Source organism: Cupressus sempervirens, chromosome 7 (genome assembly GCF_028749045.1).
Source record: "Cupressus sempervirens isolate cs-2001-9-10 chromosome 7, ASM2874904v1, whole genome shotgun sequence".
NCBI classification, from domain to species: Eukaryota; Viridiplantae; Streptophyta; class Pinopsida; order Cupressales; family Cupressaceae; genus Cupressus; species Cupressus sempervirens.
Window position 1 is genome coordinate 401732531 of NC_143124.1, and position 27744 is coordinate 401760274.

At 35.7% G+C, this 27744-nt stretch overlaps 1 protein-coding gene and 2 pseudogenes across 2 annotated transcripts; 1 reads left to right on the plus strand and 2 right to left on the minus strand.

The window, feature by feature from the left end:
• Positions 1–8450: 8450 nt before the first annotated feature.
• Positions 8451–9473, minus strand: LOC149547216 (NDR1/HIN1-like protein 6 pseudogene; annotated as a pseudogene). The gene has a single exon (XR_016353851.1). The product of XR_016353851.1 is annotated as an NDR1/HIN1-like protein 6 pseudogene (transcript).
• A 96-nt stretch (positions 9474–9569) lies between these two features.
• On the plus strand, positions 9570–23953 carry LOC149547217 (uncharacterized). The gene is made up of 3 exons (XM_089791553.1): positions 9570–9808; positions 23709–23777; positions 23887–23953. The coding sequence occupies exons 1-3, from the start codon at positions 9593–9595 to the stop codon at positions 23890–23892; spliced, it is 291 nt and encodes a 96-aa protein (XP_089647679.1). The 5' UTR covers positions 9570–9592; the 3' UTR covers positions 23893–23953.
• On the minus strand, positions 13389–17353 carry LOC149547218 (disease resistance protein Roq1-like; annotated as a pseudogene).
• Positions 23954–27744: the final 3791 nt, after the last annotated feature.

The window sequence follows — 27744 nt, forward strand, 5'->3', positions numbered from 1 at the left end:
TATGATTACCTATTTGTCTAATCAGATTTAGGTGTCTACATTTGTGTCTTATATAAGTCTAGTGGTTGTATCAAGTATTAAAAAGTTGGTCTTTTGGTGTAACGACAACCTTAGTTTATAACACAAGACTCATACAACCATCATATCCCTTACCAAAATAGGATAAATGATATGGGAAGGACATGTCTTAAAATGCTACAATGATGAAGATGAGAATAGAAGAAATAGTTATGCTAACTATTTATTGATCAAATTTGGACTTGTACTATTTATAGGATGTATTACTTCTAGTTTATGGTTTGTTAGCTTTGACTATTTGTTGTTTCTATGTTTTAGTTCAAGTCTTAAAAAAATCATTCTTATGGAAAATGGAAAATTGGTAATGTAATGGGATGAGGAGTGTCTACTACTTATTTGTGGGAATCCAACTAATTAATGTGTAGTATGTGATAAAGTCCAATCCATAAGCTGTATTTAGATACTTCTAACAAACAATTATAAACATGAAAGAAAAAGTGCTAAATGAGTGTGAATTTAGGTAGAGTGACTAGGTATTATGGGATGAGAAAGTTTATGGTTAATGTAATATTGATCCATGATGTTAATGTATCATGGAGGTTGAGTGGTAACTTTTTAAAGATAATTATTTATGGAAATTGTATGGTTTTGAAATGAGTAGCATAACTTGAGTTTAATGGGAAGGTATATTAAATTTATATGGTTGGGGTGAATGGTGTCCTAATAGATGGTGGACGAGGACTCCTACATATGGTTCCTTCAAATAGGTTTTCGCTATGATAGTTTGTTAAGGGACTATTGAAGTGATGTCCATCACAGGACAAATTATGTCTCTTTATTGTTATGTTTATTCACTATTATTTTAAACTTCTTTTGTCATATTTATAGATCAAGGAAGAAACTTCTTGATGTGTATTGTGTTTATCGACTTTTCTGGTGAATAGACCTCTAGTGTGGAAAGATGATATACTCTTCTAATAGTAAAATCTATTAATAGTAAATATGAATGATCCTAGCCAACTAGATTGAATTTCATTTTCCTTTATACTTCCTAAAAAATCTATTAATACTAAAATGTTGAAACATTTATCAATCACTTATATAGGCTATCACTTAACCTCGGGGATATAGTTCCTTTTATTCTACTACTTTCTAAGGATTCTCCTCTTATCAACAATCTTCTTAGCCAAGGAGTTATATTTTTTTGTTATCATTAAATTTCAATTTGTTTACTAGCATTGATGCCAAAGCATTTTCGTAACTAGCCTTTTGTGTTTGCACAAGGACAATCATATTTCTTGATTGGAAGTCAACAAAAAGATGACGATTGACATTTGAAACCTTAAATTGTCGACAAGATTATACTTCAAATTTGAAAGGGAAGGATCAAGGTTATGCAAATCAGGGATGAGTGAAGATGATACCTAAATGGTAGCATGGCAAGAGGTTTAATGATATCTCAATAAATGCCAAACTTAACTAGTATGCAAGGTTTTAAGTAAACATGAATGAGACTAAGTGATAAGAGCATGAAGGTGAATGGGAACTCAAAGCCCCAACACCTTCAAGACATAAAACTTAGCCAAATTTTAGACATCTTCCACACAAGCAAATGACACATGACAAAGGAAAGGGCACGAAAACCATAAGTAAACAACCTTATGGCTTTTATGAACTATCTTAGATCATTTATTGATGAAGGATCATGAAAAAAACACATGACAGAGAAGGGGCTCAAAACAATATGTGAATGCAAGATTGAATTCTAACACAACATTTGAATATGACGAAGAAAATTAGGATTGAAGCTCAAAAAAATTGAAGCATATTAACAATATAGTTCCAAAGAGTTCCACCATAATCTTTATAAAAAATATAGTTTGATCATTTTGACCTTAATATTATGTTGAGTCTATTAATAAGCTTTACAATCTAAAGATAAGATTATCAAAAATATAGATGCCAATGATAATTTAAATTTATATTTTTTCAAGTCTAACAATTCTTTAAGCAATGCAATCAGATATTCTCTGTTGCCCAGATATCAAAATTGCCTCAATTCTTGCCTTTTTGAGCTATGGTTATTTTTAGAATATGCATCATTTTAAGTGTTAAAATGGTCACGTACTCTCAAAGTTTTTGAGAAAATTTTCCCTTCAAATATCTCTGGTTCATTCCTAGCTTCGTCCAGAACTTCATTTTTTTAAAATTCAGCTCCTGAATGAAAAGTTGTCACAAGTTAATGGAAGGAACCAAAATATGTATTTTCAATCAAAACCTTAACTAAATACATATTTAAAAAGGTTAAGGTTCAGGGTCCAGAATATGTGTTTCACTTTGAAATCTTAACCTCTCCATCAAAAAGAGGTTAAGATAAATTACCAAAACACGTATTTCGAACCATTAACCTTAACCTCTCATCCAAAAAGGTTACGATTAGAGGCTCAAAAAACGTATTTCTGAGATGGTTATTAACCTCTTAAATTTCTTGGTGAAAGATTGGGTATATGAGTGGTTCATGATCAGTCATAATGAAAACTCATGTATTTATAGGTGACAAGCTATTTGCACAGAATTGACCCTCTCATTTCTCATGCAAACCAAAGTATGCAAGTGGCAAAGAACTGAAATTTATAGTCATAATGCATATGTTTCTAGAAGACCTTCATCACCCCACACAAGTCTGAAGGTAGCAATTCACTGACTATCGAGAAAACCAAGTGTGAAGACCACTAAGATGGCAACAATTATCTCCAAGTCGCAACATTAGGTGACTTCAAAAGATTGCTAATACACATTTGGAACAAGACTTTTGTGTTAAAAATGGCTGGAGGTTACTTACAAATATCAATAGAGATATGATTATAAGGTGCACATGCAATGTTTAACCAACTTCCCTTAGCTTTAAGCCCACGTGCAAAGATGAATAAGTCAGCGAAGGTATGAGCATGTGAATCGAAACCAAAGATAAGACATCATCTCAGCCTATGGTTTTCAAAGACACCACTAGTATTTTCTACAATCCATGCCTATGGTCTACAGTGAACCTCATAAGGATGAGATTTAATGTCACCCAAAGAAAGTGTGTAAAATAAGTCATCTCAAGCATTAGGCGGTCAATCCATATAGCTCAGGTGTGGATTACATACGTACTCTCAAGATACACAGTCACGATGTCGGTTATAAGTTTTTGGCTATGCTCTCACACTGACACTATCACATGCGACATGGAGCTCTCCGCAGATAAAAAAATCAACTTCCAATCGATGACATTTATTTCCATTTCAACGAGTTCATGGTTGTGTATACAATCATTAAAAAGATAGTATGTCACATGAAGGTCTCCTAACTATTTGACAGAATGTCTGATATATATACAAAGTTGGCAAACATATGTCTAAATACAACCTCATTGTAAACACACCTTGCTTTTCTACAATGCCAAAAAAGAAGAAGAAATCTTTAGCGTATATATCTTGTACTTGTAATAATGGAAATATGTGTTGCTTGACAGAGTTCCATTGATCAAATATATGCAGAGTTATTAAAAGTATTGAAATGGATATATGACTATTCTCATAATTTGAGAAAAATCTCCTATGTCTATGGACATCCAATTCTAAGAACATTTCTTCACGGTTTGGCCATGGAATCTCCTTCCAAGGTAGCAGAGCTCATGTAGGATGCTAGAAACATGTACATTATTTCAAATTATTTATTTCAATTTGCTATAAACACTGCAAATACCTGCCATTGGTCAGCCATGAAGATTTCAATGGATCTATGTTTATTTTGGTTGAGTTGAAATATTAATGGTGATACACTTGTAAGATGTGGCTAGCAGAGCAATGATCTTGAAACTAAATATTGAAGCTAGCTTGGGCACTTTGCACAGTTAGAATATGAGAATTGATGGATAAGTTTTTAAATGGAGTAGATGTTTGAGTGTCTTCGAATAATTTTCAAATTGAATTGTGAAGTCTCTGATTTGCAAAGTACATTAAGGGAATTGAAAGCATTTAAAGTAATCAACAAAAAGATCAACAGTCAAACCATGAAATGCAAATACCAAAGGTCAGATTATGCTCCATTTTAAAAAGTACACTTCCCAACATTGGCAATACCATTTTAGGAAGTGTTTTCCTTCAAGATTTTTGGTCATCTCTTGAGAGCGAGGACAGGACCCCTTTAGCCAAAAAGATATTGGAAAGCAACCTGGCTCAAGCAGGAGGACACCCCATCTCAACACAATGTCCTGATCTAATGTTGGAATGCATGAAAGCCTATCATCCAAATACCAGGGAAGTCATTTCATCAAAAAATAAAGTGATTGTTGATCTGGATCTTGTTTCTATTGCCATTGCTTTCTGATTACCTACCAGAGTGCAATATGCCAATATCAATTTAAGAACTACCAAGGAGTACTATATGGCAAATCAAACTCAGTGTTTGAACACCATTGCCAGATCGTGGCTCTCGCAACCAAGGAAAAGCAAATCTCAACTAGGCAAGTCCATCCATAGATCATCGTTAAAAGAAGATGTAACAAATATGGTAACTCTATTAACTAGAATAGTAGGACTTCGAGATTCACATGAGTTCAAAGGTTAGTGTTCTTATTTATTAACATGGTCTGCAAAGGGAAGAAACACATTGATTGGGCTGAAATTATCAGTGACTGACTGCATAGGCAACTCATAGAACTCCAAGCAAATGATTATTTCTACATGACTTCTTATATTTTCTATGCTATTGCAAGCATCAAAAGTTGGCCAGGTCTTAACCGACAAGGTATATATGATGATACGACTATTATTTACAATCATCTTCCTCAGCTGCAATATGATAGTAACCTGCACCATTTTAGAAGAGTGAATGTTGCATTCATGATTTTGACTGTAAGAGAAATTTAGGGAAGCATGGGACTCAAAATTTCACTAGAAGCAGCAACGAAAGTACAAAAGTATGGAAGTGTTTTCATATAGTTCTTGAAGTCCACCTATATTAGGTTAGCCGCTTATGATGGGTATCTCCTTATGCTACCTAGATTTGTCGATGATAAATTGGTCTTGATAGAAATGTGCAAACAAATTAGTCAAATTAATAAGATTTGCAAGAATATGAGGATAGATGAAATACCTTTCACTATCGACATTGGACATTATAGTTGTGATACTGCATCAGATGTGAGGAACATAGAGAGATCCATCACCACAATTAATTTGCATCCTTATACCATGTGTTTCCCTTTTGATAGTAAAGGTTGCGCAGTTAATGAGTTAAAGCTAACCCCCAGCCTTCGTCACTTTTTGACTCTAGAAGGTTTTTGGGAAGATTGTGAAAGTAATTTCAAAGTCAAGAAAAGAGATTGGATGCGGCTTACTGTAAGGAAAGTGATAGACTTCAAGGTAGATATCGATGTGATAGGTATAAATGATGATGAAGCTTCCTTGGTTGATCCCTTCTACTATGAGAAAATTGAATTACTAGACCTTCCCCCTATTGATTGGTCAGTCCAGGAGTTAAAAAGCCTGAAGGAAAGAATTGCCTATGTCCTTAAAAGAACAAGGGATTGGGTCAGTAGAATCAGAGTAGAAAAAGTGACTAATGAATTTCAAAGTAAAGAGAGGAGAAGTAATCAAGGAGAATCATCTCAAATGGCATTGGAGGCAACTTATGGTGAGAAAATATAGCAATCGGATACGAGTGATCTAGATCAAGATGAAGATCTAAATCAATCGGCTAAGTTTACAGTCAAAAGGAGGACAAAACTAAAAGGTAAATCTAATAGAGTGAATCGGGAAGGAAATGAACCTAATGAGAAGGATCAAAGAACCCCTCAAACTATTGAACAACATATCACAATTACATCCTCTCATGACGTAGTAGTTCCTCCTTCGAGCCTCTCTCCTCTTGAGATATCATTAATAGACATCACACAATTAGATAATCAATTATCTAATTCAAAAGATTTGATGATGATTGCTAAAAATACAACAGCCAACATGCAAGTTTCACTTCCAGTTACAATGCATTCATGGCTCCAAACCAGTCTCCAAAAGAAAAAAAAGGTTGTTTAGATGATCCTACCTCCATTTGATGTAATCTTTAGTTTCCTTTATAAGCCTCCTAAAGTGAAAAAGACTAAAGTGATGTCCAGGTTGGCCGTTGATAAAACTTTAGGCAATCTATGTGTAGAAATAGAAAAGCTCATAATAGAGAAGAATGTTGATAAAGCATCCGAGTCAGATTTCATTTTGAATAAGGTTGATCTTGGTCCATCTACTACGAAAAGCGATTTTTAGAATTTTGAAGTGACTGCTGCCCAAATGTTACAAAGAGCAAAGAAAGAGAAAAGATCCAAGGAGCAACTCAAAGAGCAAGTTCAGATGTTGGTGTCTTACATCAACTCGATTAGTGATTCCTCTAATGCGAAGGCAATAGTTACCTCGTCAGCCTTAGCGGTCCCCGATGGTATTCTTGATGATGCCATTGTTGAAAGAATAAACAAACACAAGTCACATAGTATGATGATCAAAGCTTGGATAAATAGAATGAGAAGATGCTTCAAAGCTTATAATTGGAGTGAAGGAAATATATGGAAAAGCCATCGAACAGATACAAGAAATGTCTAAAGAGCTAGAAAACAACAAGGAGCGGGAAGTCACCTGGCAAAAAGTAGCTGATGAACTACAAGAAATGTCCAAGTTAGATACAAGCACCCTGGTTCTTAAGAAAATTATTGCTAATCCAAGTGAGAATCAAACACGTATCTGGAGTAAAAGTATTAAAAAGAAGATGATAAATATCAACAAAGGGATCACTGAATTTCAAAAACTAATAGCTTCATGGGAATAGTTGCAGATGAACTAGTCTCTACTATCACAGGTGGAACAATAGTAAATGATCTTCAACATATTGATTGCCAATTTCTTCTTGATTCCTTTAGTATTCAAATTCTTTCAGAAATGGAGAATTGAGTGTTAGATGCCGAAACTATGATGAAACTCAGTCTAGTCATAGTCACTCTAGAAGATTGCAACATTTCAGCCTATCAACAAGAGTCAGAAGAGATCTAGGATAAATACTTTACTGCCAAACTTAGGATGAAGAATGTGTTCATTCCCAATTATGATTTAATGGTGACCATCCTCGATGCTTATAGGACTTTCTAGGATAAGTCAATCATGTCCAGATAGATAGAGTTCATAGCTAGATGACCAATGATTGGATATGTATGCATTCTTAGTAATTCTAGCTTAAGTTATGTTTCTAGAGTTTTCCTTGCATACCTTGTTTTTAGTGAGGTTAACTAACCTCTCCAAAATTACGTATTTTGGAGGTAGTTATTAACCACGAAGAGGTAGTTCTTAATTTCTATGTCTATATATGGAGTCATTTTTGTCTTTTTAAAAAGGACTTTTTGGACTTTAGAAAAAGGGAACACTATGCTAAAATTTTAATAAGAAGATAATATTTGGAATGTGTACACAAATTTTGTTTTTGTAATCAAAATTCCTCTCAAGTTCTTGGTACACGAAAATAAAGGAATGCGCAATTTGAGTTCTCTTCTTTCGAATCTAAATTGTTAAAAATATTGATTCTCTTTGCAGTGAGTATTCTCACAGTATTGTGTAGATGTTTATGAATCTTTGGATCAACATTGTGCTAGTAATAGTTCTCAAGCGTAGATCTTGATTGTTGTTATTATCAATTTTAAGTTAGTCTAGGAAAGCTTTGATGTCGTGTGGTGCATTCGTCATCACTGGCTTTCTATTTATCTTTCAAAGTTTGATTTCATCTTTATTTGAAAAATCTCAAAATTATATCATATGAGGGAGCTACCCCTCTAAATGCAGAGAAAGACCACATATCAATGGCCTATCTGTTGTAAACAGTTTGCGACATACACTCTGTTAAGTCATCTTTACATTGACAAATCTGTTTACCAACATACTTAAAAAAATTATATATTTTTTCCTTTCAGAAAGAAATTTTTGTTATACTCCTTTTAAATCTAAATCATTAATCTTAAATTACTTAAAAATTCAAACAAAAGAAACTTCTTCAATATATGGTCACGTAACTTAGCAATTCTATAAGGAACCCATCGCTACGGAGAATTTGGAAGGGGCCTTAGTTATGTGTGTCTAATAACATCTTGCTAATTATTGATGCCCGTCTCACCTCGTGCTACTCAAGAGTCATAGAAAGACGCAACCAATCTTCACCAAAGTGAACGTGACGAGGAACAATGTAGAATGTTAATTAATGATAATAACAAATTTTAACAAACTATTATGGTCATTTAGGAAAAAAATATATCACTAGCTAAATTGCATAAAAGTTATCTTCACTCCCAATCGACCGACGAAAATAGCGTAAGGCAAAAGCTAATTTTTTTTCCCTATAAAATTGTTCTAGGCTAGTCAAAAGCATTAATCAACATTTTATTAGAAAGAATTTCGTACGTGTGCACACTACCGTATATGATAAAATATACAAGGTACGAAAAAATGTAACAGATGCTGTACAAATAAATCAGGAACGCCCAAACTACGCTGAACAGTAAATCTCTTAAATTTGAAGAAAGAACTAGAGAAAAATAATCATTCCGGATTCCGCAATCCCAGTCCGTCGACTCAAAGCTTCACCTTACATTTTCTGCTGCTAATATTGACGCTGCTATTTGCATCCAGACTGTCTACAACCAGATCGCAGCGCACGCGGAAAGTAATCTTCATCGTTTTCAGTTTCCCGAACTTGATCTTCACTGGAACATCCGCCTTCAAATTCAGAGGAATGCTTCCCTTCTTCTGCTCTGCGCTCAGCGATGCAACCTTTTCACTGGTGATCTGTACGTTACTTCCGTTAAGAGAAACGTCCAAATTCGTAGTATTTTTGTGCCCCTGATAAAACGCCGGTAGTTTTCCCTTGGAGAGTTCGGTGCCGGAGTAGAAAACAGCAAAATAACTGTCATCTAAGTAGTATATGCCGATCTTTTTGTTCGGATTCCTCGCCCTTAACCCGACCACAAATTGTGACGAAACAGCAGCACCTGTGCCGACAGAAAAGCTAGTGATCTTAATGCTGTCGACGGAATATTTAGGTATCCGGGGCTGGAATACGGCGTAAAGGATACCGGCGGCAATGGCGATGGCTACAATAAAGATCAGGAGAAGGCAGAATGTGCAGGCGAGGCAGCGGCAGAAGCAGTTGCGGCGGCGCTTGGGAGGGCGGGAGTAATATTTGGGGGCAGTTCGTGGAGGAACGGCCTGATCCTTCGGATACGGAATGTGCACAACTTTGCTAGGGTTTGAGCCAGGGTTTCCTTTTTCCGACACGAGGCTCGACCTCGGCGCCAGAGGAGCGCTGGACTTGTGTGGATCTTCGTGTGCCTTTGCCGCTTTCTCTACATCCTGCATGGCCGGGTAAATTCGCTGTGCATCTGCCATTGCTGTGTTATAATACTCTGCTCTTGTTTTCTTTTCTTTTTCTTGTTTTTCTAATTCTTCAACTCTTTTCTTTTGATTTCTCTGAGAAAGGGGACGGGATTCGATGAGTGGTTAGAGCGATGAAGATAGATGGTATTATAAGGGCGCGGGCTTGTCACGACACGGTGAATGTGATTAGCTGGCCGCCTAACGATAACGACTATGGGAAAATTCTGACAGAAAAACGCGTCGGTGGGACACGAAGTACGCGTGAGCCGGTGAAATTTATCGTTCTCCGTGACTTCATCTGTCTTTTTCAGAGTGTCTCATTCTTTGGAAGAGCGCATTTATTCGAGGTAAGTATTATTTTATTCTTTTAGTTAAAAGAGTGTCTTTATTTAAGCAATTTAGACAATTAATTAACATATATACTAATACACTATTAACACACTAATGTTTTGTTAACAACATGTAGACAGTGCCACTATTTTGTTGTTTTGTAAGAGGTATCTTTATTTAAATAATTTAGATATTAATACAATTAATTAGCATATATACTAATACACTAATAACACACTGATGTTTACTAATGTTTGTTAACAACGTGTAGACAGTGCCCACTATTTTGTTGTTTTGTAAGAACGCGTATACTTATTATACTATTTTCACTCCTTTCATGCCTGGTGCGATTAGTTTCAAATATCCTGTAGCGTCTTACTTAACGGAGCGTTTTGCTCTGTTTTGGGGGCCCCGGGATTCGAACACGCTCGCGTAGGTTTTGTCTGTGCTGGGAAAGATGTTTCCAGTATTGGCAGTTGCGTTCTACGTACTACCGAACCCATGTGCTTTTTTAACAATTCATCAAACGTAGGCACCGAGTATTATTACATCAACGGCTCTGCAATGACGTGATCACCACAGGAAACTTCCATCACCAAATTTCTGTCCAAACGATCATTTCGAGATAGAGTCAAACTCCTCCAGAGCAGGATTACGTAGAACTCTGCTCTATTACCATCTATTATTGTATTGTGCTTAATGGCAGAATAGTAATACAGGTCATTCGAAGGGAAAGGCATATAATTTTCTTCAATTTCTATGGTTATCGGTTTAGTTCAACTTTCCAGAGTAGCCGACGTTTTCTTTTAACATTTGGTGTCTTCCGTAACTAACTCTTCTTTCTGCCACTTGGTCGAGTATGGTTAATCGATCTGCTCGTTTAATGTTTTTCATGTTTATTTAGGCCTTGCCTGTTGAACCATCGTTAAAACATGAGGCACCAGCTACTGCTTCCTGCAAAACACCACTTTGGGATATGACTCTCTGGTTCTCTCGTAGCCCAACTTAAATTATATTGGCTCACTGCCATTTTGTGCTTCTTCCATGGCTTCTAAACCAAAACAAAGTCTCGGTAATAACTAAGTAGGATATACGCATAGAAATGCTTTTGTATTTGCTTAATGGCGTCCGGTGCTCTGTTTGAGCTAGTTTTTGTACATGAAATTGGCAACAGATGTATTGATTCACAGGTGGACATGTAATTAAATTGCAGGGGACTAGAAATCGCTAGTTCTACATGCGTGAAGGATGACCAAAAGCATTTGCTTAAATATAAATTCATTCACCAACTCTTTTATCTTTCTTCCACTCAAGTTTCACAACTCTTTTATCTTTCTTCCACTAGTTTGCCCAGTGTTTTCTAAATAGATTAATGAAAAGACTTTACACTCTTTTATCTTTCTTCCATTCAAGAATGCCCAAGTGTTTTCTAAATAGATTAATGAAGAGACTTTACATAGTAGAAATGAGTGTGTTAATAGATGTATGAAAATGCTCCACTTGGAAAACTTATTAACTTCCATTTTTTACTGGACAACTTATGTTCTTTACTCATTCTGTTTAGAGCGTCAAGCATTCTAATATATAGATTTTCTCCAAATTTTCTCCTACTCAGTTTTCTTCAAATTTTGTTTGAATAAGAAATGTTTTGTTAATCCATTTTACACAGAAGTCAGCAGTTAGCAGCCAATTTTTAACAAATCTATAAATAACTTTGTTTTCTGTTTTTTTTTAAGATTATAAAGAAAAGTTAAATTCCATTTTACTTGTGGTCTCAAAACATATTCACAACAGTATTAGTACAAAAATGTCTCCCCATCGCATAGATGAGCAGAAATAGAGTATGAATAGCACAAGGTTGGAAATCAAGTTCTACGAGAACTCTTGTTATTTACATTTGTTACATTTTAACTTTTTATTTATGTGTTTCTCTTTCCATCCACATTTTTCTAAGTGTGTACCACTATTTTACGATAGTAATATTCTTTCATTCATCTAAAGAAACATATGTGTTTATATTTATTTATGTGTACATTTATGCATATCTCTGTGTGTCCCCTAAAAGGAAGTGTATGCTGAATTTTTATAGTTGAAAAAGTTAGACCCAAAATCAAAATCTTATTATTTAATTATTTCACCTTCAGTTTGGGGGGAAAATTCTATCAAGGGTCAATGCAGTTCCATTGAAATGGTCCAATTAGAGTATAACATGCATGTATTAGAAAAATGTTCTTTATTCTCTCTGAAGTCATAGATCGCCTCAAATAGAGTGGATTTTACTATTGCTAAGTTCTTCGAGGCCTTCACTTATAGATTATAAAATAAAGTATTTATGTTTTCAATAGCAATAAGTTCATGTCTAGAGTACCCTTCAAGAATAATAGCTCTTGGACTCTAAAACTTAAGGGATGAGTAAATTTGTGTTCATAAAATTTCCATTTGTGAACAACTTGTTAACCTTAGGATAGAATGGCTTAAAGGATTTGATATAACACAAGGCTTTGGCTTATTTAAGTCCTTCACTGTTGATCTAACCCGAGTTGCTTCAAAACAATTGAACAAATTGCAAAGTCAAATACACATGAATAAAAGTATGTGGACCTTTTGGGTTTCAAGGTTATTTCTGGATTTGAATACTACATAATTCCCATTACATTAATTACTCTTCTTCAATTGCAACCTGCATTAATATGTTTAGGTCAAGCCTCCTATTCTTACATACCTAATTTCCACTTATTTTTCATTATCTAATTTCTACTTATTTTTCATTGTCCTCATAATTCCTTTTATTATGTAGATAGAGGTGTCTTCTATAATGGGCTTTAATATCTTTAAGTTATATTTTTTAATTCTTACAAATTCTTGAAAATTATTTTCGGCCCTATATCTTAATGTTTATTTTGTCCCTACGTAGATGTTTCCAAGTAATTTTTGGAATCCATCTGTACTCTCAAATAATTCATATCTATTTGTTTGCTTCTTATTCTGTAACCATCTATCTTCTTTAAGTTAAGCTTTTATTTACCAATTTTGAGTACATATAGTCCTCTTGTACACTTCTAAAATAGAATCTTGATACAATTTATTAATATAGTAAATATTAAAAATTGTCATTTACACGCATCTTTTGAATTTATTTTAATTAATAATCTTTATATAAAAATCCTAATTAAATCATTTAATTTTCCCTTTATAGAAATACACAGTCCTATTTAATTCAATTTCAGATTTATAATCCCCTAGTCAAATTTGACCCAACAAAAGTGAAATCTTATTAAAACTTTATTATTTATCAATCAAATTTATATGTTTATCAGTTTTATTTTTAGATTTTGTTGTGTAAGATTTTATTGAAACAAAATTTCAGATCACACTCTATGATGTAATTATCAATATAAAGAGAGAAAATTAGTATGCATTTTATTTATAATATTGTTATTAGAATTCAATTGTACAATTTTAAATCAAATTCAATCCATATTTTATGAATAGTGATTTACACAAAATCATTTGTATTAAAAATTGAATAAAATACTGAGCATCAAATGATTTAGGTCTAAGTAAAATAAAATAGAGAATCTTCCCAATTATAATCTATTTGATAATTAATTAATCTAATTATCTTTTCAGAAGATCCATTTTTTCAATATCTAATTTGCTAGAATGGCCAGTAAGTGGTGGAAACCCTCCAGTACATTCTCTTGTTCGCCCTGCACCACCAATACTTTCTGCACTTCATTTTTCTCTCTCTTCGGCATTTCCGATTCTAAACCGTACCAGTGCTGCATCTGACGTATATGGAAATTCTGTGCACCGAGACATGCGGAATTTCGGGCAAAGGCATCTACCAGTATCCATTTACCTTCTTGCACCACTCTAGAAAATATTGCAGTATTATGATCCCCACAAATAAGCAATTGCATACGTGGAGAGAAACAATTTATAACCAAACATAGCATCATGGTAGTGCCACGGCAGAAACTGCTTTGCTCCAATTTTAAGAAAGAGCTCATATTATCTTGAGTAGGGGGATCAAAGATTATTTTCAGGTTTGTAAAGGAGCCGATTACGGATAGATTAGGAAAGGTGGAAAGGCTGAAAAGTGACCCAGCACCGGGATTTCTTCTTTGCTCTGAGATGAGGGCTTCTCAGTCTTTGCGCGTGCTCCCAACTTTCTATGCCCGACACCTCCCAACATTTACATTCTATCTCAAGCCTCTCCAGTGATGTGTCGTGGTGCAGACCTTGTATTATCTCAACTTTGTTGTCGCCTCTCAGTATAAATACTTTCAGCGAAGATAAGTTATCAAGTCTTGGAAGTGTTCTAGCTATTTACAGTCTCTTAGCATCAGCCCACGAAGGTTGAGTCCGCCACAAATACCAGCTATGTTGCTTAGCAATTTACACCTCTTCACCACTAATTCCTCCAGAGCTGTTGGTATCAGGTCAATCTCCCTTAGATCTTCGTTATCCCAAAGTGTGAGAGTTTTAAGGCCAGGACAACAGTCTTCAAATATTGAAACTTTGGACACTCTTGCCGGTCAAGATTTATTTACTCAAGATTGATTAACGAAGAAGATAGGCCGCGCTTAAAACCCAATTCGCTGATGGGGCATCTGATTATTTCCAGCTTTTGAAGATTAATTAGTTGCTTCAATGATTTTAGTAATGTTTTCACTTCTAAATTGTCTAATACCAGTCGCTCTAAGAGATCAAAACATCCTACAGAGTCTGGTAAAGATTCCATCTGGAAACACCCTTTATGTGAGCCAATCTCCATCAATCTCAGCATGCTGAGTTGACCTATGTTAACTGGGAGCTCCCTTAAGCGGGTTCCCCTTAAATAAGGCTCATGCAAGGAAGCCTGATTTGTGATGTGATGAGGCAATTCTTCCAATTGTGTACATCCATCAAGATCCAGATACTCAAGCGTTGTCATGTTTTCTAGAATGTCTGATTGTAAGGTGAGATTCTGACACCCTCGTGAATAAAGATGCAGCAGTGATAGCAACTTAAAAGAATCTGGCAGCATCTTCAATGCAAGGCAATGCCTCAAGTCTAGATACCGCAGGTATCTCAAACGGCCAAAACAGCTAGGCAGTGATGTCAGCATTTGACAGTGTCCTAAATCAAGATGTTGCAACAGGGTCGGATGCTTGAAAGAAGTCGGTAGCATCTTCAATGCAGCACCATTACTCAAACCTAAATGCAACAGCCTTGTCAAATGGCCAAAACAGTTAGGCAATGATGATAGCCTTTTGCAGCTGCTTAACTGAAGGTCTTCTAATGATTGAAGCTCACAAATTCCCCTGGTAGACTGCTCACATTGCAATAATCTAGGGATATCTTTTTCAATTTCTGGAGATTTCCTATGGACTTGGGAATTATTTGTAATTCAGGGCAGTCAGAAACACACAACACTTCTAATTGAGCCGGAGCCTGCAGCCAGTATTGATTTCAGTTGCAAGAGAAAGATACAGATTTCAATTGCAGGGGAAAAATACACATCAATTATATTTAATTAGAAATAAATATTGCAAAGAGCAGTGAATGAAAGATACTTCCTGCCCCATCCTTCCACAAGACTTTTATGTTCTGGCTGTCATAAATCTCTAAAACTCTTAAATTTTTAAACGGTAGCTATGATGCAAGATTTCAATGAGCAATTCTAGTACAGCTAAGCCACACCAACTCTTTTGAGAACTTGGCAATGCATATGTCGTCCCCAAAATTTTCTCCTCCCACAAAAATCTTTAGTCGATGCCAAACGTTTTCATAAGGAGGTAAGAGGTCAATACCATTGGTTGCTGAATCTAACACTATTCCTCTAATCTGGGTATGCAAAATCAAAACCAGTAAAGTTAAAATGGATGGAGGAGCTAACCACACAAATAGAAGTAGACAAATCAAAATAGGTTTCTAGGGCGTTATTTATGACAGCAATAGCATAGAAAGTAAAGTATGGAAAACTTAAAAAGTCCAGATAGATACTTGTGACATTATAGAAAAGAAAGTATGAACTGTAGATCCGTTTGCTTCTGAATGCATGCAATCTGATCTGCAGACAATAGATGGTAAGGTAGCTGCTTTTTTGCAATTTCCCTTCCTAAATCTCTTAGATGATCATGCATTCTTATACCATTGTCATCGTCAAAACTAACAAGACATCTATTCACAAGTGTCTCCCATCCATACAAACCACTCCATCCTGATCCATCCCATACTGCAATGACAGTCATCTTGTCTTCCCCAATGAAGAAAGAAGCCATGTCCAAGAACATCTGTTTCTCTTCTTCATCTAAAGCATCATAACTCACTTTCAACCTGTTCTTAATATCACTGTGTAATGTTTTGGAAAGTCCCATAAATCTTTGTCTGAGCAGCGATAAAGTTGGCCTCCAAGCAGCTCTAGAGATAAAGGCAACCCACTACAAACATTTATGACTTTCGGAAGGTGGAGATGGTTGTGAAAATGCATGCCAACAAAATAGTTTCTTTGCATGAGACCGATTCATGGGTTTCATTTCATAGATGCAGGAGATGTCCCAGCATCGAAGGACCTCCCTTTGTCTTGTTGTAACAATGATCAAACTTTGCCAGTCAAGGTTATCCTTTGTGGGCAGTAAAGCTTCTAATTGATCTACATGATCCACATCATCTAAAACGACAACTGCACGAATATATTTCAAATGTTTGGAGAGAATCCCTTTGCCTTCTTCAACACTGTCAAATGGGTCACCTTTGAAATGAAGGTCCCGAAGGAGCTTCATTTGTTTCTTATGCAACTCATTTCTGGGTGTTGCCTCTCTAACATAAAAAAATAAAACTGGAATTTTCTAAAATTGAAGATCTCTCATTGTATATTTCTTTCGCCAGGGTGGTTTTTCCTGATCCACCCATAACCCAAATTCCCACAATTTGAAAATTAGAATGAATTTTCGCAGATTCGCTAAGAGTAATTTCAAAGTCCGCTACGATCTCTTTAAGACCCACTGAATGTTGTGCTACAGCTAATGGCACTGTTTTCATTACTTCCAATGCACGATTCACAATATGCATCAACATCCTTTGCTCTTCCCTGGACATGTGTGGAATGTAGATTCAAAAAGTAGAAAGAGCCTTACTAAACATTCTGACTATTTCTCTTTATGCAGAAAATATAAAAATTGGATGAGAGGGAAGGCATGATAGCAGAGGAGAGATTATGTGTTACTCATTGTGACATGATTTCGACCTTGTAAAATGAGGCTTTGTGGAGTGCCGTATTCCACTCCTGGAGCTTTTCTAAACTTTATCTACACTTTTCTTCTTGCTCTAATAAATCATTCACATACATTCCTTTTCCTTTGTCCACCCAACACAGATCGTAAGGTTGAACATGGTAGAAAACTGGAAGAATAGGTTTATCATTTTTTAGCATAAAGGAAAGCTCTGCAAGACAACAGGGCGATTGCGCATAGCCCGAAGAAAAAATTGCTACATGAAGGGAAGCAGTGCGCATTGCTTGTTCTAGTGCTGCAGGTAAACAGTCCCCCAACTCGAGCTCCTCTGAATTATATATATATATATATATATATATATATATATATATATATATATATATATATATAATTGTTTAGCCAAACAGAGTTTGATAAGTGATATAATCGCTGTCAACCTATGCTCCAATCAAGACTTGCTAATTGAGGGTTGAAATCTAGGATGTCATCCTTACATTGTGATACAAGAGCATCTTGAGTGTAAGAGCAATCTTGCATCACCCAAAAATATTTTATTCTCAGTGTTTTCTATTTTAATAAAGACTAGTAGACAGGGTGGTTGCTATTTATGGGAACTTGCGATTTTTAGTAAGTTTGTCATATGAGCTCGGAATGTTCTTATTTTTTACTAGAAGGTTCATTTTAGAGTTATTATATTGTTATCATTTTTTTGGGTTTTTTAAAAGTGATAATTAGGGGGACCTACAACGATAACGTGTTAGTCATTGGAACCCGTGATGGGTACCGAGTCTCTTCCCCTAGTGAATGCTTATAAGCGGTCATTATATTTAACTTTACAAATCTTAAATAGTATAATTATATTTTAACGACTTTTAGTTTTTTTGAATCTGACTTTGCTACATGTAGATATTGTTCTATTTCCGGTAGTAGTGTCATACTCTAAAAGATCTATTGTGCTCACAAGAATTTAAAAAAGTGGTCATTTCAAAGTGTTGTTCCATTCATACTAAAAGATGTAGCTTGAGGAGAAGGGAAATAACATAACTTGATCTGGCTATGAGAGTGTTTTAGCCATTTTCGACCATGTGTCCCCTTCCATAAACAAGGTAATTTTGCATGTTTTTTCGTTTATGGTTCTATTTGTTGATAAATTAAAATTTGTAACACACACACACACACACACACACACACATACAGAGAGAGAGAGTTATTATTAGATGCATCAAATAAACCAAGACAATGAGCTAGACATGAAAGACCACCTCATACACAAATAATGCAATCAACTCCACACACACACGCACACACACACAAACACACATACAGAGAGAGAGAGAGAGAGAGAGAGAGAGAGAGAGAGAGAGAGAGAGAGAGAGAGAGAGAGAGAGAGTTTTTTATTATTAGATGCATCAAATAAACCAAGACAATGAGCTAGACATGAAAGACCACCTCATACACAAATAATGCAATCAACTCTTGAAGCACAAAACCCTCCATTACCAGTGAGACAACCACAAAACCCTCCACCCATTGTGACATAGGCAAAAAACCCTCCACCCGCTATGACATAGGCAAAACCCTCCACCCGTTGTGACACGAGCACAAAATCCTCCATTCAATGTTCCCTTACAACAAGCACAACTACTTGTAAACTCTTTGTGCATCTCATTAGATCATTTAAAAGCTACACAAGAGGACCTCATTAATGGACTTACACAAAATACCTCTCACATTTCCCAAATGGTTAATAGATTTAGGTCATCTAGTCTTGATTACCACTCAAATTGGGCGGATACACTAGAACAAATGACCAAAAGTGCAAATGAGGTGTCTAGGGAGGTTACACACTGGGGTTCATGGAGGGATAAGTGTCGTGGATTTTATGTCGATGGGTAAACATATCAACAAGTGAAAGACAAGGACATGAGGAAAGGTGATATATGTGCTCTCTTCACTAATCCCATTTCGGGTAACTCCTTTTTAGAAGTAACCAAAACTTATCATATTCATTTGTGCACTCACACTAGAATGAGGTTACATTTTTGGGATAGGTGGTATATGGTATTTGACCTACCACTATGCAATAATTATGATGTACCTTTATATTTTTTGAGAAAGCTATATTGTGAGTTCATCCTTTGCGAGAAACCAAATTACTTTGACATCTAAGAGTTTTAAGGTAGAGGGAAAGGCTTTGCACATGAGAGACCTAGGGCCCATAGTGTGGTGCCACCACATGAGAGGAGTTGTACAACACAAAAAATCATGTCTCATATTGTGGTCCCAACAATCACAAAGGAATCAATTGATTTATCGACCCTGTATCCTTGATTAATGGCATCATTCAACATGACACATAGTTAGCTAGTAGAGTGTGTGGATCATCACTTATGACACCTCTACCCTCATTAAATGTGCCATTAGGGTCATCACAGCTTGCAACAACTCCATCATCACCTGCACCACCAGTGTTGTCCTCGATTGTGCCACTTGCATTGTCATCACGTGCATCATTAGAGTCATTGGGGTCTCGTCAGCACATGTTCTTTAGCTGCCAGTGTGTGTTGTGATAGATACTAAGGCGAGTGAAGATGGATTGTCATCCCATTCATGCGTACATTATGGTAAGACCTATTATGCATCCAGAGTCGAGGATTTAATGTTCACAGACAATTTGATGGCGATGGTCTTCGGCAAAGAAGGTATACACAGGTTTGTATATTTGAGTTTTCACATTATTTAAATTAATCATCTAAATATCATAAAAGTAAATAATTTTTTATTTTATAGAGTACTCTAGATTGATATGTGAACAATATGTGATGCAAGGTGTAGCAAGTGGTATAAGAACACCACACAGTACTTGTTCTACTAGAGGTGTGAGGCTAGGACCAGGAACACCTAAGGTAAAGCTTTTTCTTAAAAGTGCAAGAATACATTGGTTTCAAAATATTATTTCTTGCTATGATACTAACAACTCAAAGTTCCCTAGAAATAGTGTTTCTTAATTGTTATTACATTACCCAACCCTATTTGGTCCAAGGCTCCATGCTAGGACCCTTTGGACTTTGAAACCTTACATCATTTACATTATTGCAACATGACATTATTTAACTTATAACGTTCCAATTCACTTGTCATGAAGCCTTCCATCCATCATACACCTTAAGATATTGTTCGCATTTATATAGAGCTTCCACCATCTACATCTTGCCAATCCTCCACCTCATCCAGGAACACCCAACTCTCCAAAGAGTTTTACAAGCAAGCCTCATGAGTCATAACATCTAACTAAATCATGTCAAGTTAGTAATAATGAAACCTTTCCATCTCCCATGCCCACCATTCCTCTTCCATCTCCCATAACTATCATCCCTCTTTCATCCACCCCACTTAAGATCCCCCTCCGTTTCCCACCATTATTGAAACCCCATTTATATATCCCCTCCCACCTCCTACCACCATTAAAACCCTCTCATTCATCAAATCCATCCAATTCCTATCCACAACTCTTGCTCCTAGCATTACCCAAACCCCATCAAGTGAACCTCATGAGTCCATCCTCTGTATACCCATCCCCATCGAAGAACCTACCATCTGTCCATTGACCCTATTTGACAAGACCATTTGGTGCAGGAGCACACCTAGGCTAACCTCTCCATGTCTAGTATTTTGGCTTGTTTTTTACTCTAGCCAAGTCAAGAAGAGTAGATTAGTTTGTTTTAAGACCTTAGAAGGTCATTTGCTATGTGGGCTAAGTGAGTTAGTCATTAGGACTAAGGTCACACAAATAGCCAATGTTAGTTGTTGATTAATTTTCTTAGTGTTAGAAGCTTAAGCTGAGGTTAGGCTCTTAAATGTGTTCTAAACACATTATGATGTTGTAAATATGCCATAGGGTCATAAATAGACTTGGATCCTCAAAATGTTGGAGGTTAGTAATCCTAAGAAGTAGGATGATGTCAATTAAGGAAGATGCCAAATGTTGTCAAGAAGTTGTGAAGAAGTTGTCATGACACAATTTGCAATTATTAGAAATGTTGCATGCACCTTAGTTACTTGGATTCCCTTAAGGATAGAGAGTGGGAGATCAACCAACATGCCCTAGAATGATGAAGATGACATCAAATGCTACTTAAGACTTGAATCTCAAGAGAGAGAGTGATTATTGTAATAGTTGTGTGAAATATAGCTCTGCAGCAACATTTTGAGCAATTTCTCAAGTTTTAGTTGTGACAGTGCCTTGAAATGGATTATAAGACTCAATTTGACGATTGGATAGTGTTCTTTGATTAGTTTAGAAAGTTTCTCTTTTGATAAGCAAGTTGATTTGAGTAGTTATAGAGTGTTGAATAAATTGTTTTAGTTTTAGAGACCTCATTGGTTCTATGTTGACCAATCTGTACATTTTTGGCTCCCCCATGAAATCTAGCCATGGGAAACACCTAAGGGTAGATGAAAATGTTAGGGGAGTCATTAATGTATATATGTTTAGGATTAGGAGTAATGGAAGTTTGAAGAACTATTTTTACTACTAAGCCTTAGGCGAGCAAATAGAGCTCGGGTAGAGGTTTAGGATAATAGAAAGAGAAGATTTCTTGCAGGGTAAAGAGGTACTAAATGACAAAGGTACAGTTTTAGGTGGGATTTCATCATATCCTAATGTACTGAGAGGATTGAGCCTATACCAATCCATTAGACCAAGTTTTGAACAAGTTTTCTACAAGATTACAATCAGTCCTAACAACTAGGCCTATTGGCCCTATTTACCCTAGTTCATAGGAAGTCAGTGTACGGAGGTTGTCAGACCTTAAAACCGGTATTTGAATTTGAGATTGGTTTTCCAAGTTGTTTGTAATGTTTTGGCAAGAAAGTGGAATTAGTCATTTTCAAGGGCTAATTGGAACTAGGCCTAAAAAGGCTTTGTAGAGACCAAATCTTGAGATTGATAGGGAAAAGGCTTGAAGATCTTTCCAAATGGATCTAAGGGGAGGCAAATGGAATGTTTTCATGATGATGGATACCGTTGAAATGAATAATGGAGTTTGTGGGAAAGTAGCACTTAGAGCTTTCTAAGTCAGGTGAAGGATTGTACTATGTAAAGGTGTTAGTCTTTCAAGGTTAAGCACAAGGGTTGAGAACTCTTTGAGAAGAGTTGGAATTGGACTTAGTTAATTGCTTGAGCCAATTAGGACCTAGAGGAGACTAGGTTCCTAGAAGAGACAATCTAGGTCTCTTAGTAGCAATGCAAGCAAGCCTTGGAACACATACACCACATCCACACATCTCCTAGCACACCATCCACTCCAAATCAATCCTATCAAGATCTTTTCCAAGAGCATGTTGAAATATTTATTGGCATAAATCAAGATCCTACAATCCCACTTATTCCCTGACATGATCCACATCTACCATCCACTACATCTCAAGAGTAGTCATCATCTTCTCCATATCAAGATCCTACCATTATACCTACTCCATCTCAAGAGACATTATCCTCCCTCCATCCAAATAAAGATCTTATCCTTCCATCTCCTCCACTTCATGTGCCTTTATTACTAGTAGTCCAAACTAGCCCACTACTTTCACTCTTCCCCCTTGGTTCACTTACATCACCCATGGTGGACCACTTGCAGTAGAAGAAATGAATTCATATCCCCTATTTGCAGCCCACCCATTAATGGGCTCTCATATTTTTCTCCAAATAAGAAATATCTCAGCTTGTTCCAAATGCTCAATAAATGGGATTATCAAGGTAAAGGTTGAGGACCACATGAGCAAGGTAACATGGAGCCGATCCATGTAAAAGAGCACTTGTGATCTTATGGTCTTAGCTATACATCGAAAGGATCTTCATCCAAAAATGTTGGTACGCAACATCCAAAATCCAATTACACTTATGAACCCACCATCTCCCCTTCCCATCTTCCTCCAAGGTATTTTACACCATACTCCCTCTTCCATCGTTACAACTGAAAACAACCGATCATATTCCTCCTTCCTCCTTTAAGACTTTCTTTACCAAGATTAAGAAGACCAATTCAACTTCTTTCTCCCTTGTTCTCCTTTATAGCTTTCAAACAACTCAACCTTCATATCACCTTGGATGTCTTGTAGGAGTGTGGAGGTCATGAATACACACTTGTATTGCTTGACAAGGTGCCAAAAGACCATTCTTACCTCTCTTTTACTTCTCGGTCTCTTTGTTTTCACATTTAGGCCTTGTAGCCTTTTTGAACCCCAATTAGGCCCCTTTTCCTATCTTTCAACTATCCTTCCAATCTTGTACACAACTTATCTAAGCTCCATTAAACATACTAGAACCATTGGTTTGGTTCCTTCAATCACCCATTGCAAGAATCAACTAACTGTTATCAAATCCCTTATGCCAAGGTATGCAAAATAGTGCTTATGATGAAGAATTATCAATACAAATTTTAATGACCTTCATGTTCTTCTTGTGTCTTCTTGCCATTTACAAAGTTATATCTTATTTCTAACAATGCTCTTTATTATTTTATAAGGCTTGTCGAGGGTTGAAATTTCTCAAGTTGATGATGTCACACTTTTTGTCATTAAATTTGGTTGTGAGAGCTATGGAGTATCATATTTTGCACGCCTATCAAGTTCCCAATATTAATTGAACTCATGTTGTATCTTAATCGTTTATCTTATGTTATTTTGGTTTCTACATTAGGGTACCCCACGTAGCTCAAGGTCAAGAGAAAAATGCAAGAAGTCAACGAGCACACCCAAACACAATAAGGTTTTAAATACAAGTTAAGTTTATATTTCAAAATTTATCATGAATGAATGTATACACATGTACTCAATATTGACGAATATGGACTGACTTGTTTGTTGAATATATGTAGAAATAATTGAGTTTTGTAGACTTGATGAATGCACCTGACACTATTCATGTTCAGGATAGTGAAGGGGTAAATTTTTTAAATATTTTTCAATCATCAATTTTACAATATTATTTGAACTTGTGTTGTATCTTATTCGACCCTCTTATATTATTTTTGTTTCCACATTAAGGTACCCCATGTAGCTCGTGGTTAGGAGAAAAGCGCAAGAAATTGGTCAGCACACCCAAACACAATAAGGTATTAAATACAAGTTAAGTTTATATTTTGAAATTTATTATGAATGAATGTATATACATGTACTCAATATTGATGAATATGTTTTGACTTGTTTATTGAATATATGTAGAAATAATTGAGTTTTGTAGAGTTGATGAATGCACCTAACATTGTTGATGTTTAGGACAGGCAAGAGGTAAATTTTTCATATTTTCTTTCAATTACATTTCATCACTGTGGCATAAAATGCTATGATTTTTCATCCAGGAAATTGTCAAAGTTGCCTCATTTGTGGTGTCACCTCTTGTGAGTATAGGACAAACATTTGAGGTTATGGTATGCATTTGTTCTATATACGTATTGAACATCTGCATTTATAAATGAGTACGTGTTTTTTAATTTTATAGTAATTATCAATAATTTTTTTATTATTAACACATGTTAATTATCTTTTACCTATTACAACAACCTTCACAACTTCCTACATATCCTTTATCATTTTATTTTGCTAGGAGTCTTCATCGTCAAATATGGGGTCAAACATGACAGAGGTCAGAGATATGCATGTAGATTCTTAGTTGAAGCTCTCTTGTGATCTCATTTTGGATTGCTTGTGTGTATGATAGAAATTTGTAACACTTGCATCTATAACGCTATTTTTTTATCACTTATTATGCAGGTTGTGCCTCATATCAACACTAATTCATCTCTAGTTGTGCCTCCTACTAGAATGGGAAATCCAACTCAGGCTCCAGTACATATTTGTTTTTTTACTCAATTTAGAAATTTTTAACATCTACGCCTACATTTCTAACATTTTATCACTTACCATACAAGTTCTACCTCATATAAGCATTATTTTATTAGTGGTTGTGCCTCCCACCAGCATTGATCCACTGGTAGTTGTTCCCTCTATCAACACAGGACATCCATCTGAGGCTTCACGATGTATTCCATTATTAGTCCATGCATTTTTCGTTTATTAATATATGTTGACTTCTACAACTTTTGTATTTGTTTTATACTTCCTCTTACATGCACCTTCTGGACTACCTATCAAATACCAACAAATTATAGCCTAAATTTTAGTTATTTTTAGATAAGATATTTGATATAGCATTTTAATTCTTCTTGTGTAGACAGGTTATTCCAGGCCTTGACAACATGATCCTATAGCACCTAACCATTTGTCAATACCTCCCAGGAGCCTTGAGATATGCCTGCTCAAAGATCACTACCCAATGTTGCTTAGTGACTCTGAGGGACACTTCCATGCAGTATGCTCTATAATGTTTGCGAGACTCTATGGCTGAAACGAGGTTCGAACTAGTGTTTACTTTGCCAATTGGAGCTGACAAAGAAGATTATTTGAGCCCAAAACGAATGGTTTGAAAGATACTCAACCTTGCTCATTTAAACTGTGTAACACTGCACTTTTGACATTAAGGGAGAAAGGTGTGCCAAATTCAAACAAAATTGAATCTCTTAAAATTGAGATAGGTTATTGTAGGCATTGACAACATGACCATGTAGCACATAACCGTTTGTCAATACCTCACACGATCTCTAAGATATGTCAGCTCAAAGATCACTGTCAAACGTTGCTTAGTGACCTTAGTAAATAGTGACCAACTAAATCATTTCACATTCTTGTCATTGTAGGCTTGTAATGACGTTGCCACCATGTTTAATTGGGCATGTTTACCCTAGGCATGCTACCTCTTTTCCTCTGGGTACCCCTAAATGCTTGTTGACATACTCTACTGGCAATCTCCTTAGTGTTTTGTAGGGGCAAAAAAATACCAAACTTTGACATATCATTTCTTTCAAATTAAGGCACTAATATAGGATCTGTTTGAACCTATGGGATCATGTTAGCCCCCCTACAATATCCTAACTCAATTTTTGAAGATTAGATATCATTTTAGTAGGGCAATAACTTTTCTGATGATGTTAAACTCATCAGATGTACTTTGCAAATAGTGTCTAAATAAGTCATTTTATGTTCTTCTCATCAAGGGCATCAACTGACACTTCCACCATGTCCAATTGGAAAAGTTTACCATAGGGATGGTACCTCTTTGCATTTGGCCATTCAAGAGTGCTCACTGACGTACCCTAACAAAAAATTAGAGCACCTTTACATGATGTTTTACTGGTGCCATAGTTACCACAAACATAAAATTTTCCCAAGATAAAGAAAATGATTAGATTCCCACACAATTTAGTCAACTATGGTGATTGAGGACATATCTTTAGTATGCAAAGTATAACATATATAACTATAAATATCATAATGCCTAGAAAACTAAACATGAACCCTACAACGACATGTAGGACGTGTATGATTCATTGTAACATAGAATGGTTTGGTCATCTTAAAAAACCTTTGGTTGATTTTAATTCGAGGGAATTTTAAAGAAACATTTCATAAAATTGTGTTTCGGTCATATCCAAATAATATTTTGCATGTGACTCATGATATTTTTTATGATTTGCCTTTTGACGACATCTTTTTTGTTTGGTGAAGCCCTTGTGTTGTCACACCAAAAGTTTTTTGTTGAAGTTGAACAAAGTTCAACACTACAACTCCCATGAATCATTGCATGCAAACACTTGTCACAGAAAGAGAGAAGAAAAGTTATGGAGGACGAAATTCACAAATCCTCAATAGAGGAGATAGTCTTGATGAACAAAAAGAGAAATTGCTATTTATCAAAAAGTGAATGAATGTAAATTACAATAAGAGATCAGTCTTGATAAAAAGAGATCAAAACCCTAAAAGGAATCTAACCTAGGTTGCATGATAATTAATAAAAGAATTAATTATTATATGTCTAAGTTTAGCTCAAGCAAAATAAAATTATTAAGAACATTTTATTACTCTAACACCCCCCTCAAGACAAACTTAGTGAGTAGCTAAAAACATAGAAACTATTACTAAAAGTAAATTCGGGTTCCAACAAGAAGGCCTAATGAGGTACCAAGCACAAACAAATCTTTAAAAAGACAAGAGATAAAAAAAAACCACATGGGAAAAACCCTACTTCAAGAAGAGATGAAAAGAATGCTAAAAGAACTTGTGAAAGACTAGAGAAACCTCTAAACTAGATAATGTCCTGGAAGATTGGAACAAAATGATGATTATGAAGAACACCACTAAAACATGTAGAAGTTGTAAAGTTCTATCAAAAAGTTATTGCTGATATAAAGAACCTCAACTAAAATAGAACCTAGTTAGGTAGAGAAGACTATAATCTGTATGAGTGCCCTCAAAAAGCACTACCCGAACCAGGATGCACACAAAGGTAAACAACTGAATGCAAAGACATAGCTATTGAAGTCTTGAGAGTTGATCAATCAAACATGGAATGATGCAACCAAAGTAGGAATGAAAATAAGTGTCTATATGGTAAATGATCCATCTCATTAAAATGCATAGGTAGCCAACCACTACATCTGCATAATACATAGGAAAAAATAATGAATATACAGCTTACTCCATCGAACTAAGGAAGCATAAGAACCAACAAAAGAACCCCTCTAATGCTGACAATGGTGAGGAGACAAGAAACTGGAAAGTGGGTCAATAGAACTCCATGTCAAGGAACCACAATCAAGTTGCACAAAATAACATATGTG

Bases quoted from the DNA above. Each gene is read 5' to 3' on its own strand.
- LOC149547217 (XM_089791553.1), top strand. From the start codon at position 9,593: ATGAAGATAGATGGTATTATAAGGGCGCGGGCTTGTCACGACACGGTG. The intron at 9,809-23,708 runs GTAAGTATTATT...TTTCTACATTAG, and splicing joins GAAGAGCGCATTTATTCGAG to GGTACCCCACGTAGCTCAAG.